The following is a 16,611-nucleotide window of genomic DNA, read 5'->3' as shown; positions in this document are numbered from 1 at the left end:
AAAACTATGCGTATTTTACCCTAAGGTCTGTGTTTTGATTCTAAAATACAAATGTTATTTAAAAAGCAAGGGGTTTTAATATAAAAAAAAAGATATTGTGGAGGTTTGTTTTTTTTTTAAGTGAAATGTTCTTATGTTTATTTTATAAGCAAATACACAGAAATTCATTATGCCCTGCTGTGCAGCCAGTCACTGTCTCAAGGGATGTGGAATCAAAGACTATTTACAAATCTCTGCCTAGTTTTGGGGGTGTTTCAGCAATTCAGAATGACTGAGGAGTTACTGAGCTAAAAATGACTATGCAAAATGAAAAGGTTAAGTAGTAAAGCAGAACTATTGCATAACAAAACTGGTATGATCTAGTTTGCATGTTGCCCTTGATAATAGTTCTATCAGTACAGTCCTTTAAGCTGCACACTCCTCATACACCGTGGAATATGTTGCAAAAATAGCTGTTCAAAACTCTGTGTCAGGTTTATTCAGCCTGCCTTAACTGCCTGTAATTTGGGAACTGCATTTCCGACTTGGCTTGCAGTGGCCATTTAGCAAGTACAAACAGGACTGCTTAATGTTCTCTGGGTGAGATGATGGGGTAGAAAGTAAAGAACATGTACATGTGATCATGTGTTACTGTGGGAGTAATGTTTACCAGTACCGGTTTTATGCTTGATAGATTTCTATAGGCTGAGGTAGGTGAGGGTGGTGCTCAAGTGAGTGTCAAGACTGGATTTTTGAACAGGTTCTCATATGGGTGTGGAATTGTTACTTTTGTCTTTGATGGGAAATACGTTTTAAATTGTTCCTGCCCTTGTCCCTGTGCTCGACTGCTCCTTCCCATCCTATACTGCTGTTCAATAGCTTCTCAGTCATGCCGAGGCAGCTGTAGCAAGGCTGAGCTTTAAAGTGTGACAGGGAAGTGACCCAAATTGAAAAGCAGCTCTGTTTTTTTTTTGCCTAACCTAGTTGACTGTTCTGGTTCGCGGCACAGCCCCATTCACAGCTGCACAGGTGGTTTTCAGGAGGTGGGCTTAGATGTGGAATAAAGTCTGGTGTCAGTAGTGGACTTCTTCAACAGCTCACTTGCCAGGCGAAAAAGTGTTGCGTGGGCTTTCTGTGAAGTCTTGAGTAATCCTGAAATCAGGAGGACACTGCAGCAACTGTTTTCAGGTTCTTTAATATGAGTGCCACTTTCTCCTGAAACAAAACCAAAAATAAAACAAAAAAAAGAAATAATTGTAAAATTGAAAGAAAAATGCCATATACACTCTCATCTGTGCTAATGAAATAGGTGTGGGAAAACAGAAGTAGGCTGTAGTTGATGATATTCTAAATTTTAGCCATTTAGTACTACTACAGAAGGCTAATGAGCTTTGAAAACATGGCAGGGAATGTCTCTCAAGTCATGAGTGATAAGGAGAAAGTAAATAGGGAGCAGTTTTTCACCGTCTCTTCAAGTACATAGCTGGAGGGTGCCACATGAAGGAGATAAAGGGCAATTTCAAAGTAATTAAGACAGCATAACTAACTGTAGAGCACAGTACTGTTGGGTGTTGTGAATACTGGAAACTCATGTGGGATCAAGAAATGTCTGGGTAAATTCATGGAAGTCACTCCACTAAGAACTGTTAATTAGAAAGCCCCGAGGCTTAAGCTGACACAGTGCCACTGCTGGCTACCCTAGCTAGTGCAATTCTCTAGGTGTTGAACCTTAGCTGCTGCCAAAAGCTGGACATTGGCCTTCATGTTCGACCTACTGGGGTACAACCTTTCCTAGGCTGTCTTTATTATATTTTTATCTCATTTTCCCTACAACTAAATGTTTAAAACTTTTAGCATAGACTGTTTCAGGTTGTTAATAGAGCTCCAAATGCTTCAGTGGTATGAAGAGTATCCAGGGGCATGGATAGCTCTCATCATTCTCGGATATGCAGACAATCCTGCATGAAAATGCTTTCCTGTGAGGGTGGTGAGGCACTGGCATAGGTTGCACAGAGAAGTTATGTCTGCTCCATCCCTGGCAGTGTTCAGGGCCGGGTTGGATGGGGCTTTGAGCAACCTGGTTTAGTGGCAGGTGTCCCTGCCCGTGACCGGGGAGTTGGAACTGGATGATCTTTAAGGTCTCTTCCAACCCAAACCATTCTATGATTCTGTGACATCTTTCTCTGTTCACCATAGTTTCAGAAGACAGTACAAGGTGGAAACAAAGAAAAAGTTGTAGGTTTTGAGGTCCAGGAAAACCTGGCTATTCTTACAATGCTTATGTGGGAATGAAAGAGCAACCCCAAGCCCCACACATAGAAACTTACGTTGTTTACTTTCAGATTCTTTCTCCTCCACCTGTTCTGCTTTAATTTTCAAATTCTGTGTTGAATATAATGACAAGGCAATATGCATTATTTCTGTAGCATGTGCCTGCACAGCATTTTACATTGGATAGAGCTATCATATGCAGAGTATATTAAATAACTATTGCAATATTCACATATTACACTAGGTCTGTCTAGTGGGTGTCTCACAGGCTATTATTTTTCTGGTAGTACGTCATACTATTGGATTAACGAAATCTGCAAGAATCCTTTTGAATAAAGGAGAAGAAATTTTCTGATGGGAAGCTTTTTTTGGTTCTCTTGCTTAGAAGTGAGCTTATGCTGTGAAATACAAGGTCATATGGGATGGGATTCACTTTGAGGTTTAAGACATGTGGATGTCTCTATGTAGGTGCTGTGGCAGAGATTTAGTTGTGTTCAGTGAAGGCTACTGAGTGACCTGGATCACTCCAAGTGGGTATTCCCAGCTGTTGCTTGTATATATTCCTTGCAGTTCTGCAGCTGATCTGCTATATAAGGGAGGTACATTTTTTTATGTATCGTATATCAAGTTGAATGGGTTCACAAATCCTTTCCTGATGACAGAGGTCACGGAGAACTTGAAATGCTTAGTATATGTCTGGCATTTTTAATAGCTATGCCTACCTATACTTAATTAGTACTGCTAGCCCTGGATCTACACAACATCCAGTGCAGTTTATGGATCTACTCTGGGCTTTAGGAACCTATTTAGATGGCAAACCCAGGCTGGTCTCTGCATGACTTAGCCATTCTGGTGCCATGACCTGAGCTTTCTAGTTAGCTGTCCAGCCTTTCTATCTCAGGTTTCCCTCTTGTCTTTAAAGAGTGCTGTTAAGTGAGTAAATAACATTTCACTTCTAGTGGTTACAGATCAGTTCCTAAGTGTACTGAGTTTGGATTCCTGGAAGTACTGCCTCTGAATCCTGTTTCAAATCAGGTTCTGGCTGCTTGCTGCTGTTAAACGTCCTGTAGTACTCTTTAATGAGAGTTCAGGTGTTAGTACAGCTGTTCCAGGAAAACTCAAGACAGAGTAATTACAGTCTGGTTCCCAAGTCTCCATCTTGTATTTTAGTTGGATATCTTATATTTCCTGGAGCCTGTTGCTGAAAGGCTTTTAGTTGGTGAGTTTTAGTAGTAGTCATCTCCAACCAGAAGTTGTTTCTACTTTGTAACGCATTTGTAATTTTATTTATGGAAGGTTTTATTTGGAAATTTATGATCAAATATTGAAGAGTAGTAATGTTTCAGGTGCAACAAGGGCTTTATAAAATATTTCTGAAGAGTATTTTTTTTTTTAAGCTTCAGCTGTAAAGCAGCTTTGAAAGTCAACTGGGTTGATTATATACTTTACATTTGAATTTTTTAACTTTTGAGGTTTCATGTATGTTACAGTGTATCCACGTTGAATTCTGTGATGTTTTACTGCTACGACAGCTACAGATTTCATATTTGATCCATATATGTATCATTACTTAAAATGAGAGTCACCTTCCTTCAAAATGAGGTTTTATTGTAGGTGAAACCTTTGGAATTGGCTGTGTATTCAGTAGTTTGCAAATGACCACTGATAATTAGGATCTAATAATATTGAATGCTGGTGACATTGGTGGGAGTCTGCTTAGTTTCTGGAGACTGCACTAGTGGATTTGAACAGAAGTTTAGGAATTCATACATAATTCAGGGTTTATTTCCTGCATGTGAAAATAAAGCATGAAAATGACCGTGAAATGCTTCTGTTAATTCTGTCCAGCTAAAAATCAATTCTATTTAGCTGCAAAGCAGAAGTGGAGGAGTGTTTTTGAGATGGGCCGTGAGATAGCGGTGTAGCCATGGGAATACAGATGGTGCCAGCGCTGTGCTGCTTCAGGGCAAAGCCCTGAGACTACACCCAGCATCTTTCCTGATGCTGTAACTTGTGACACGTGTAAATGTCAGAACCAAACAAGAAAATGGACCTAGATTAGATTCATTTCCGGGACTTTCAGTTGCCAAAGAAGAAGAAATAATTATGGGGAACAATTCCTGTGATTTCACTTCTTGGATTAGACCCAGATAACTTCAAACAAGACTGGTTCGTCACAGCAAAGCAAAATTTGGACAGTAATTTTCAGTGATTCTCAGATGTCAGGATCCACAGCATCTAAAGCCCAACTGCAGGAAGCTCCATCATCCTTTTAATCTCAGAATATTTGTATAGATCTCTTTTTGGCCCTCTTTTCTTGATGATCATCAATGATTCATATACTCTGGGGAATGGGCACAGAATGTAATAGATGTTTTGCATTTTAAGAAATACTGATTTAGAGCAAAATGCTAATAATCTAGAAGGGTGAGTATGTTTAGAAGCAGGAGAAGGCATGAAGACAAAAGAATAAAGCACTTCTGGAAACATGGAATAAGCATGCTGTTGTTTTGCTATCTTAAAGAAAATCTCTTTTGGTTTGTATATGTAACTAACTGTGCAGATCATAATGCTTACAACACAAAATGCTACAGCACTGACATCCGGTTTACAATCAGATTACTTTTTTGCTTTTCTGAAAAGCCACCACTCCTGGAAACTGGTTCAAGAACTTCCACTTCAAAATGTTTGAACAATATTTGCCAGAAAGGCAGCCTTGTCCTGGGGGACTAAAATGATATGGAGCAGTTGAAGTGCTGTTACTTGTTCTGTTCCAAACCAGTTTGGCTGGAAAGTGTGTGTTAGTGGGAACTCTGGCTTGATGTTCAGATTATCAAGATGACCTAATAGGGTCTGTTACTTTTCCTGCACTGTGAGGCATGGCTTGCTTTCTGAAAGAAAGCTGTCATTTTAGAGAAGGTGCAGCCAAGAGTGCTAGTCTCATTTTAATCTGTTTGCTGCTGCTTACAGTTCTCCTAGATTATGATGATGATTATTATTATTTTTATGATGATGATGATTATTTTTACTTCTGTGGTAATGTGAAACAAACTTTAATTTTCCTGGGAGTTGTTTTTTCATCCTGCCAGCTGCAGTAATGTTCTATTCATGGTTTGCTTAATGTCAGGGATGACATATATATGCTTAACATTGGAAATAAAAGATGTAGAGAGAGACAGAGAAGAGATAAATTCACTACAGTTTATTTTGTGAAGATACTTGTTCTGAAGATTACCTGATAGTAATCTGATTGTAGACAGCATGTCAGTGCAGTAACACTTTGTGTTGTAAGGGTTATGATCTGCACAGATGTTGTGGAAATAGCAGATTCTGCCTATATCTTTTCAAACGTGGGAATATGAATATGACAATTATACTGGTGATTAGTGACTTACTAATAAAGTTGGTAGCAATCTGATTTTTACCTTAATAGAAGTCTTTTGTAGGAAAAGTGTAAATATAGCAGTATAAGGGGCTTTGAGATGCCTAATTTGCAAAGTCATTGATCAGATAAGAGACATCAGTTATAACTGTTTCCAGATTGGATCCTGGTTCTAGGGTTTTTCATGCAGGACTTCTTAGTTTATCCTTTATTGCCACAAACACTCATTCCCATCTGACATAATCTTGCTGATACCTGCAGTTGGTTATCCATGTTAAGTCTCTTTTGCCCCAAATTTCAAACCATGTTCTCTAACATACTCCAGCACATTTGATAACTTGTAATGATGTCACTGGTCTCAGGAATAATCAAAGTAATCAGATTTCTGAGCTACACATGAACATAACTTCATACGCAATTGAGCAGAAGCTCAATGTTAATGTTTCAAAATAACTGCCTCTTTGTGACAGACTGTTGTCTTTCTCGATCTTTCCCTATTTCTCAGAAGACTCTTTAAGTGAAGAGGTAAACAAGGCTTTCAGAGGAGCCTCTCCCTTCCTGTCCTTTGGAAAGTGGAGACTCTTTTGGTTTCTCAGCCCATTCTTTCAGCCCTGCTGAGCTCACATTTTCCTCTGGAAAATCATTGCTCTAGTGTAATCCCTGTGTCAATCCCTGCTGAGATGCAGAGCTCCAGTTTTAAGCATGTTGGTAAATCACCTCATATCATTTCCCTGCTTTTGCTATGATGCCTTTCTGAGCAAGGGTTGCACATCTGCTGACAAATGACCTACATGCTTGGTCAGAATCATAGAAGCATAGGCTCATGGAATCATTTAGGTTGGAAAAGACCTTTAAGATCATTGAGTCCAACCATTAACCCGGCATTGCCAAGTCCACCACTGAACCGTGTCCTTAGGCATCACATCTACACATCTTTTAACTTCAACCACTTTCGGTGGCAGCCTGCTCCAGTGTGTGATAACCTGTTGGTGAAGAATCTTTTTCTAATATCTGATTTAAACCTCCCCGGCACAACTTGAATTACTTGCATTTTAGCAAGGAATAACAATTGAGTAAGACAGTAAAAAGCAAAATTTATGTGTCCATGTACCATGACTATTTTGTCAACTGTCATTGTACCGAAGAGCAAAAATAGCTGCTGAGTTTTGAATGTTCAGAGAGTAGAAAAAAACCCCTTAAAATCAGTTTACCAACTGTGTGCCATATGTTTTGCCTCATGTACCACATCTCAAAGACGTGTCAGAATATGCTTTTAGATACCCTCCTGAGGAAAATAAGGAAGTAAGTGAAAAAATCAGAAAAAAAAAGAGAAGTGAGCACAAGTAAAAACATATTGTATAGTTTTTTATTTCTTGCACTGATTTTTAACTAACAAAACCTGAAATGAGACAATACAACCTTTTGATTAAACGAAGAACCTTGTGATTATACATGTTTTTAAATCATCTTCTCCTCTATATAGACAAAAGCTTAACTTCTGTAGAGATACTTGAGTTCATTTTACATGAGCTAGTAAAGATACTGCTGGTAAGTTGGTCATGATTCATTATGATGACTGATGCTAGGGAACTTTATGCTAAGCTAGCTTGGATATTTGGGGATTTTTATACAGAAATCAGACATGCGTAGATGTCTGCAGATACAAAGCTCTACAAGCTCTTCATTATATGGACTTATAATGTGCCACGTGAGCTTCTGTGTCCTTCTGTGGTGCAAATACATTCTACTGGTTCCTGCAGCAGCTTCATAATGGGAGTTGATAATGGTTGAGCCATGATAAAAACCACATCGTATCAGAAATTGTAATTTAACTTAAATATGGGTGGGATTTGGCCTAGAATGGTCTAGATGCCATTGCTGATCTAACCACAATTATTTTCTCATGTGATTTTTTTTCAATAGGGTCAAGTTCATTATCAAAGTTTTAAAGTGATGGAATATGGTAAGTATTAAAGGCATTTAGTAGTAACTAAAATTGTAATTGATTCTGCACTGGAGTAGCACCGCTTGGCTAGCATGAACCCCAGAAAGTTTAATTTCTGAATCTATTGCTTCTCTGAGACCGACCCTGTGTCCTGGGAAGAATAAAATCTTATTAGATGCCCTGTTTATCCGTGGTAGCCTTAATGACTTGCTACTGCTACTGTAGTGTCTGGATGCCATGCAGTCTTTATAATACTTATTTCAACTCTGAGATGAGGTTATTGTCTCTGAGAAAATAAATGTATATTTTTATTTATCTATCTCTCTATCTATATGTCTATCTATCTATTGATTATCTATCTATTTACATTTTACAATTGTAGTTTTTACTGGGGAAGTTTACTTTGCTGAGACCTTATTAGTTAAAAAAAAAAGGGAAGCATTTATTATTTCTTATGTGAAGTTAATGCTTTCTCTATTTTCTGTTTAATTTTTTTAGTTTTACCCAAATTTGATGTTATAATAACAACACCATTATATTATTCTTTGAGAGAGGAAGACGTAACTGGTGTTGTCACTGCAAAGTAAGTAAATTATTAATACTATTTGTCACTCTCACTCTTAGGAAAATTATCATGGGTCTCTAAGTGTAAAATGAAAACTTATATTTAGAATGTTAAATAAGTGCCTTCTAGTAAGAATTAGCTTCCCACCAAAAGGAGCATGACCAGAAGGTCGAAGGAGGTGATCCTGCCCTCTACTCTGCTCGTGAGACCTCACTTGGAGCATTGTGTGCAGTTCTGGTGTCCTCAACATAAAAAGGACATGAAACTGTTGGAACAAGTCCAGAGGAGGGCCACGAGGATGATCAGGGGACTGGAGCACCTCCTGTATGAAGATAGGCTGAGAAAGTTGGGGCTGTTCAGCCTGGAGAAGAGAAGGCTGCGTGGAGACCTCATAGCAGCCTTCCAGTGTCTGAAGGGGCCCTATAGGGATGCTGGGGAGGGACTCTTCATTAGGGACTGTAGTGATAGGACAAGGGGTAATGGGTTAAAACTTAAACAGGGGAAGTTTAGATTGGGTAATAGGAGGAAATTCTTACCTGTGAGGGTGGTGAGGCACTGGAATGGATTGCCTAGGGAAGTTGTGAATGCTCTATCCCTGGCGGTGTTCAAGGCCAGGTTGGAGAGAGCCTTATGTGACATGGTTAAGTGTGAGGTGTCCCTGCCCATGGCAGGGGGGGGTGGAGCTAGATGATCTTAAAGTCCTTTCCAACCCTGTTCAATGAGTCTATGATTCTATTTCCAGTTTCTGGATTTTGTTATAATAATGTTAGATTTTCAGACTTCTAGTTAGGTTTTTTTGGACTGGTGAAGGTATTTCTAGGCTATGGCCAAGATATTTTTACCTTCCTCAGAAAATTTCTTGAATCTTTGCTTAAAATGTATAATTTGAGGGTTTGTTTGTTTTTTTTTCCCCTTATGGCTATTGATGGACTAGAATGATTTTTGGGTCTGTGTTCCTTCCTCCTTATCTGTCTGAATATGATAATGTCATGGTTTTTGTTATGTACAACTTGGAAAAATTTATCAAAAAGAAGTTACTGCTCACTGACTGCAGGTTGTTAATGGCATTATAAGAAGTCAATATGGTACAGTTTCAAGTTTGTCATACCTGCAAATTATGTTTGCCATGTAACAATGCGATGATTTCTTTGGACTGTGATTAGTAAGTAATTTGAGTACAAATATGTTGTATCTTTTGTGTTAGCAGCATTTGGGAAGCAAAACACTTGCACTTCCCACATCCCATTTTACTGCATATTAGTTATGATGCTGCATTGGTGTTCTATTCAATAACTTGCTTCCAGCTTAGCTTTATGTAATTAGCTTTCCTACATTGTACAGCCCATAATAATAGGTATGTAGAGCTTGTGTGAGGGAAAGAGCAGCACTGTGTATCTTCAGGCTTTGGGTTTCTGACTTCAGTGTCAATAAACCGATCTGAGTATTGGAAACTCCATGTTTCAAATTGCAGATATGTTCTAGCCGTGTTTGAGGCCATGGAAAAATATTGTAGTAGAATCTTTTGCCTTGAAAGCTCTGCAGAAGCCCAAGCCCAGGAGTTGAAGTGTTTTTTGACTGATGTCTTTCAGGTATATGTATGGAAAGCCAGTAAAGGGAACTGTAACAGTCACTTGCCTTTCTGTGTCTTACTGGACAAACAAGAGAAATATAACAACAACAATGGAGGTGAGCGTTCTGCTAGCAGTTTGCAGCTGTGTAGACTTTAAGCCTGTGTCTTGTTTTGTAGCTTTAATATTCCTGAGACCATCCTTGAGTGCTGAATTCAGCTGGCATGGTCTATGGAGTGACTTGCATCGAGAGTGTTAAACTCTCTTTAATTTCCAGAATAAAGTGTCTACATTCAGACCGCTTGTTGAGAGTCATACTTGGCCATTGTGGTTCCTTGAACTGTGCCTGGAGATTATTTTGGAGAGTGCTAGCTGGCCCAGGTAGAAGAACTTCCCAGAAGACACTGTAGCAGCATAGGTGACAGAGGATCTGTGCTCAGGAGTGCACCCTGGCCCTGTGTGTGTGCCCCTTCATGCTCAGCACTGTGTTACAAGGCCAGAGGAGACCACCTCAGTTGTGTAGGTGGAGCTCTAGTGTGGTAGAGACCAATATGTACTAATTGCCTAGTTATTACGTTGGAGATATGGTACTATTTGTAACCTGGAGTATGAAATTAAAAAAGGCATGCAGTTTGGATCTGAAGACTTAAAAGTGGTGAATTTGTGGCATCCTTTTGCAAAATCAGGCATTTTATTTTTGAGGTGTGGACTATGTTTAGAACAGGTTCAATTTCTGCTAAAAGGTGTGCCTGTTGTTTTCTGTTGGCTGACTTAAGCAGCTGGCTGACTTCAGGGTCTTCAGCACTTAGCCTACGAAAACTGAGCTCAGAGATGCTGGATAGGGTAAGCTCCTCTCCTCAGGCAGGGGCTGGTTAATTGTATTTTTGATACTGTTCACTGTATATTTTGACACTGTTCTCGCCATGTAGAAGTGGGTAGTTCTAGATATTAGATAAAATACCCCACAACCAAAACTAACTTTCTCCATAAGGCACTGTTGACTCTAAAAACTAATGAACTCCTACTGGATTTAATAAAAAATGCTTTCTGAAAACAAAAGGTCAGTGTTCTTAAGTTTCTGATGTTGACATTCCAGAAATCGTATGTGGGTAGAGCTACAGGACTTAACCAGAAATAAGCTGTTGCAGGTGGAAAGGTGTCCTTGGGTTTGCTGGATCAACAATTTTCTTTTCTCTATGTTGCAGATAAATGGATCTGTGAATGTAACCTGTAACAAGCTTATGCTGCAAAGCTTGAACACTGATCGGTCATGGCACCAAGGTGATACTGATTACACAGACCCAATAGAAATTATTGCAGTGGTCACCGAGTCACTCACAGGTATGTGTCTGTGATGTCTTCTGAGAGAAATCCAAAGAGTAGGTGCTGGAAGAGCTTACCGCTATGTGGAAGGCTTGGAGTGCTAGAGAAGTGTCATGTGCTGATGGCAGTATGAACAATCTACATGCAAATACACTATCTGAAAAAAATTATTATCTCAGCTGTTGCTTGTCTAGATATTAAATAGTTTAACCAGCTGTTACCTCAGTTGAATACAGTTCTACACTAAATCATTTATTAAATAACCAAGAAATATGCTCAAATGGGTCCTTAAAGTCAGTGTCTGATCCCTTTTGATGAGAAAAGCAGGCATAAAGAATTGCTAGCATTGGTCTGAGTCTTAAACACTTAAGTTTAATCATAAACTTAACCTTTTTTGTTTCTAAACCACATGAATAGAAAAAGTTCTCTGGCCCCATTTTGTTCACTGTCTACCCTCTTCTAGACTGGCTGATTTGCAAACTGAGCCTTTTTGTGAGTTTGTGGTCCACTGCACATTGCATATTAGAAAAAAAATAGTTTGTAGAAATTTCTGCCTGTCCCAGAAACTAGGTTTCATGATAGAGTTTCTGTAGAAACCCCAGCAAGGTGAAGTTGGCTTATCTGGGATTCATAAGTTCCTTCCTTGTGTCATTCCAACATAATCTGTGTGGAATAAAGCACTATATGATATGGCTTATTTGGCCTTGTGAACACAGTACCAGTATGTACGTTACCGTTGTACTAATCCTTAGCTGAAAGGATGAAGAGCAATAAGAGTGGAAATGGTAAAAAATGTGAGTTATTTAAAAATCAGGAACAGTAACCAGTATTGCTGCTAAAGGAAATGTATGTTAAAAGCATGTTGTCTAAACACATACAATTATTCAACAGGAATCTCCCAAAATTCCAGTACCATCATATTTCCAAAACAAAGTGACTATTTTATTGAATTTATGGACTACTCTAGAGTTATAAAGCCTTCTCTGAACTTCATAGCTACTGTAAGTTCTTTTGTTTTATTATGATCTGTGCATAAGCAAATGTAACTTCTTTATTTTCATTTAGATGACAAAGTTTGCCTTGGACTTTTAAGTATAATTTACAGATTTGTTTTAAAATTACCTCTTTTTTGTTATACATATTGGCAAATACTAAACTTATAGGCATTTGCTCTAGAAAAGGATAAGGAGGCAGGTAATGCTGTAGTGTTTGCAGGATGTATTTGAGTGTATTTGTCATTATACTGGTGGAGAAATCTTTTCACTTTCTAGCTGATCTGTTTTCCATTATGTGACTGTGCTTTAGAACAATAGAATAGTTATTGAGTCCAAACCCTCTTAATTATATTTGTATTTTTGTGTGTATACACACACACACACAAATATATACTCTATAAAGGGCATTTATATAATTAAGCAGCTGCTACAGAATTCAGTAAAGCTTATCACATTGCTCTCGAGTGAAAATGTCTTTTCTGTCCTGTCTTTCTCATATCAGCTGCAGTCCTCTCACAGAAGTTTCATGTTCTTCATGCTGTCCATAGCCTGCATTCAGTATTCCTACATTTAGCAGAGGCTGCATTTTGCATTACTGCATTTCACTTGAAAAGGGGAATTGACTTTACGATTCTTGAGCCTTTACTATATGGAAACAAGACCTAAATGCCAATAAAATAGTCTGCATATACACTTCCGTAGTAGATTGGCTCAAGCTATACCTGTGTGCTAGCCTGATCATTTGGGTTTTCGCCCTTTTCATTTTCTTTGCCAGGATCCTAGCTTGACTCCAGCTCTGACCTGCTGCTTCTTCTTCCAAAGATGATCTGAGTGAGCGGTAGCTGAGGCATTTAGCAATGCTTGCAGCTGGCAGGGAAGAAGGTATCAGTTATGCTCCCAGAGGAATGTGAAGGAATAAGTGTTGATAGTTATTATCGCCACTAGTATGTGGAGATCTGCATATGCTGTACAGAGAAAGGATAGGAAAATAATGGCAGAGGAGGAGAAGTAATGGAATGACAGACCTTTTTACTGAAAAAGGGAAACATTAGTTAGGTGCTTTTAATTGTAGAAGTGGAAATTTTGGACTGTGTAATGCAGAAAGAGAATGGATTTACCATGGATAAGAATCTGGAGTTGATTGAGCTTGAATATGGGGATAAAACTTGATGCAAGTTAATTGCTGGATAATAGAGTGAACTCAGTTCCATCTGCTTTGATTCTGCTTTTTCAGACTCCCTGGAGTTACAAATAATTTTGTTCTTGGCTGACTTGCCTACCTGCAGTTTTCGCAAGGGATTAAAAATAAAGTTACTGATGTGTGAGAAGTCTGAGGATGCCCTTGGCTTTTTGATATGCTATGAGTGCAAATACATTGTTATATGTTACATGTTTGCATTTTAGCTTTACCCTGTTTGATGGATATTGTCTTTTGTTTTTTAGCTAAAGGTGACACGTTCTGATAGCAACCAGCTGACAGCTGAAGAAAGGCAGAATCTTGTTGTAATCACTGCACAACAGTCGGACCTGCTTTTTCACCACTCTTCACTTTCACACCTTGAGAACGAGGCAACAGAGGAGAGAAATCTGACAGTCCATGTGCTGAATTACACAGTGCCAGAAAATGGAATAATTGATGTTGAGTTTCCAATCCTGCCAGATACAAAAACTCTGAGAGTTCAGGTAATGCTTTGTAATATGTTGTGTTGGAGCTGTGGCACACCAAATTGAGCAGGCTGTGATCAATGATATGTTGTTCCGACCCTCTGCAACAGCTGATATGTCACCTAGTATTACTTTCCTTACCTTTTATTCATGTTAGAGCTGGAAAGAAAGTGACAGATCCCATCTAAATGTGATCTAATTGCACCAAGGTATTGAGGGAAAAAACCCAAAAGAGAGACTTAAAGGAAGCAGTAAAGTGATCCTGTACTTCCATTAAAGCTACCATACTCTTGTAAACAGTATCATGTATGTGAACATCACATTGATTTTGCTGTTTTATTAAAGAGATTTGTTTTGCATTGTCTCGCAGGCAGAGTTCCTCAGCAGTAGGACCGACATAGGTGTTTATGATGTGTTCAGCTCCCCCAGCCAGACTTATCTCCAGGTTAAAACAAAAAGCCAGGATATAAAGGTACAGTCTGAGACAAAACTTGCCAAGTTAAGAACCTATTCAAGTTACTCATCATGTTTCCATACTCATCTCTGTGAACTGTATGGTTTTCCTAGGCTGGGAAACCTTTTGAGCTGAGCATTTCAAGCAACAAGCCTGTGAGAGAGTTCCACTATCTGGTAAGTTACTGGTTTTACATGTGGGGACAATCCAAGATGACTTTTTACCAACTTGACGAATACTCTAGTGAGTGGGATGTGATTGGATGTTAGAGATATTCAGATTTTTTTATTGTGCTTTGTGAAAGAGGTGGCCTCAAAACTTGCTTTCCATTGGAATGGACCTTTTGGAAAGAGACCTTCATTTTGCTACCTAACAGAAAGGCCCCTGGCACTATAAGGAGGTGGTTTCTGGAAGAAGCATGTCTCTTATTTGGTTGTTGGATTATCTCTGCTTGCAGATGTGTAACAAGACACAACTGCAAGAGCAATGCTGTGCAGAGCACAGGAATGGGATGAAGTGATATGAGAAGGGTCAGGGATATCCCAGGAGCAGCCCAAGCTGGGGCTTGTCAGCAGGTCCTGCAGATGCTGGGTCCTGCAGACTGGCAGGGCTGAACCCCCAGGCATAAGGTGAGAAGACCTGCCTCTGAGAAGACATGGTCATTGGCAGGGTGGCATTGTTAAAAACAGAACTTCTTAGGAAGCTTTAAAATACAAGGCTTGAGTAATGACTTGTTCAATGGCTCAGCTGCTGTGTTGCATTTTACAGCATATGTATGAAAGGGTTTATTATATATACATCATGGTCTCCCATCCTGTCCTTAACACATGCCTATCTTGTGCACAGTCTTTACCATAAAGATCATGATAACTACAGTTCTTTTTCTTTCAGAGACTTTTAATAGTAAATTGAATAAGGAAAACCATATGACAGTATAAAATGTGGGCATTCAAGTGTGTTTTCTAAAATAGAAACACTCTCTAGAAAATTTAAAAAGAATCAGGTCCATGGAGTCAAGGACAGGGAACTACTCTTCATAGCTGTGTCTTAATTTGTAAGTGGAATGGCCCAGTAGGAACGGATTTAGAATAAAAAAAGTTGAAAAAAAGTTGAAAAAAAAGTGAAAAAACTCCAGGTGTTTTGAGGTACCTTCAGACTAGCTGTAATCTGATGAATGCCAGTTTTTAACTGAAGTATGTTAGTGGGCCCTGGTTCACACTTTCCATGGTGCAAAGTGTGCCAATAATGAATGTTTGGGAGATTTTCTTTCAAATGTCTTCCTGATCCAAATTCAAGTGCTATTATAGATGACGCACATGACTCAGTCCTATTACTGTTGTATTTTTATGTTCTCATATCATGTTATGCTGTGCACTCATTGTTGTCGTTCCTGTCCATAGTGATACAGAAATTAAAGCACAGAAAAAAGCTATTTATAATACTTAAGTATTACATTACTAGCCTGTTCCATACCCAGTCTCACAGAACTGGTCAACAATTTAATAAAAATTACAGCTATATGCTACTTCTTTTAGCAGCTATATGCAGAAGGAATTTCAGAGTTTGCTACATATTGAAATATCAACAGATTGCATTTTTAATTTTTCCCTTTAAGGTGTTATCTAAGGAACAAATTATGGCTTTTGGCACAAAGACTGCAAAAACATTCACTTTAACAGCAGAAAATTCCTGGGCTCCTTTGGCATGTATACTTGTATTCTACGTTGATGAGCTTGGAGTCGTTGTAAATGATGCGCTTACTGCCCCTATTCAGCCTGTGTTGGATGACAAGGTAACTATATTGAACTTGAGTCTGAGACCATGTTTTTATCTGTCTATTGCATGGTAAACAGTACTTTAGATCATAGAATAGTTAGTGTTGGAAAGGCCCTTAAGATCATCAAGTTCCAACCCCGCTGCCATGGGCAGGGACACCTCGCTGTAAACCGTATCGCTTAAGGCCTGATCCAACCTGGCCTTGAACACTGCCAGGGATGGAGCATTCACAACCTCCCTGGGCAACCTATTCCAGTGCCTCACCACCCTAACAGGAAAGAATTTCCTCCTTATATCCAATCTAAACTTCCCCTGTTTAAGTTTTAACCCATTACCCCTTGTCCTATCATTACAGTCCCTAATGAAGAGTCCCTCCCCAGCATCCCTATAGGCCACCTTCAGATACTGGAAGGCTGCTATGAGGTCTCCACACGGCCTTATCTTCTCCAGGCTGAACAGCCCCAACTTTCTCAGCCTGTCTTCATATGAGAGGTGCTTCAGTCCCCTGATCATTCTTGTGGCCCTCCTCTGGACTTGTTCCAACAGTTCCATGTCCTTTTTGTGTTGAGGACACCAGGACTGCACACAATACTCCAGGTGAGGTCTCACGAGAGCATGATAAAGGGGCAGGATCACCTCCTTCGACCTGCTGGTCCCACTCCTTTTGATGCAGCCCAGGATACAGTTG

The 16,611-nt window shown here is 39.2% G+C and overlaps 1 protein-coding gene across 2 annotated transcripts in view; it reads left to right on the top strand.

The window, feature by feature from the left end:
* CD109 (CD109 molecule) overlaps window positions 1-16,611 on the top strand; it is a 77,293-nt gene that overhangs the window by 20,370 nt on the left and 40,312 nt on the right. For both annotated transcript variants that reach the window (XR_009726291.1, XM_061358518.1), the window contains exons 5-13: window positions 7,556-7,595; window positions 8,076-8,160; window positions 9,732-9,828; window positions 10,916-11,051; window positions 11,925-12,034; window positions 13,472-13,711; window positions 14,064-14,165; window positions 14,261-14,323; window positions 15,763-15,939. Coding sequence is in view for 1 of the 2 variants with exons in the window: in XM_061358518.1 (XP_061214502.1) it covers window positions 7,556-7,595; window positions 8,076-8,160; window positions 9,732-9,828; window positions 10,916-11,051; window positions 11,925-12,034; window positions 13,472-13,711; window positions 14,064-14,165; window positions 14,261-14,323; window positions 15,763-15,939 (1,050 nt within the window). In the remaining variant the exon portion in view is untranslated. The remainder of the gene's footprint in view (window positions 1-7,555; window positions 7,596-8,075; window positions 8,161-9,731; window positions 9,829-10,915; window positions 11,052-11,924; window positions 12,035-13,471; window positions 13,712-14,063; window positions 14,166-14,260; window positions 14,324-15,762; window positions 15,940-16,611) is intronic.

This window comes from Neopsephotus bourkii, unplaced genomic scaffold (genome assembly GCF_033783945.1).
Source record: "Neopsephotus bourkii isolate Nb327-2 ecotype Australia unplaced genomic scaffold, CSIRO-AGI_Nbou_v1 NB_947, whole genome shotgun sequence".
In the NCBI taxonomy this organism is placed as follows: Eukaryota; Metazoa; Chordata; class Aves; order Psittaciformes; family Psittacidae; genus Neopsephotus; species Neopsephotus bourkii.
Note: the sequence above shows the minus strand (reverse complement) of the source record. Positions and strands in the feature narration are given on the sequence as shown.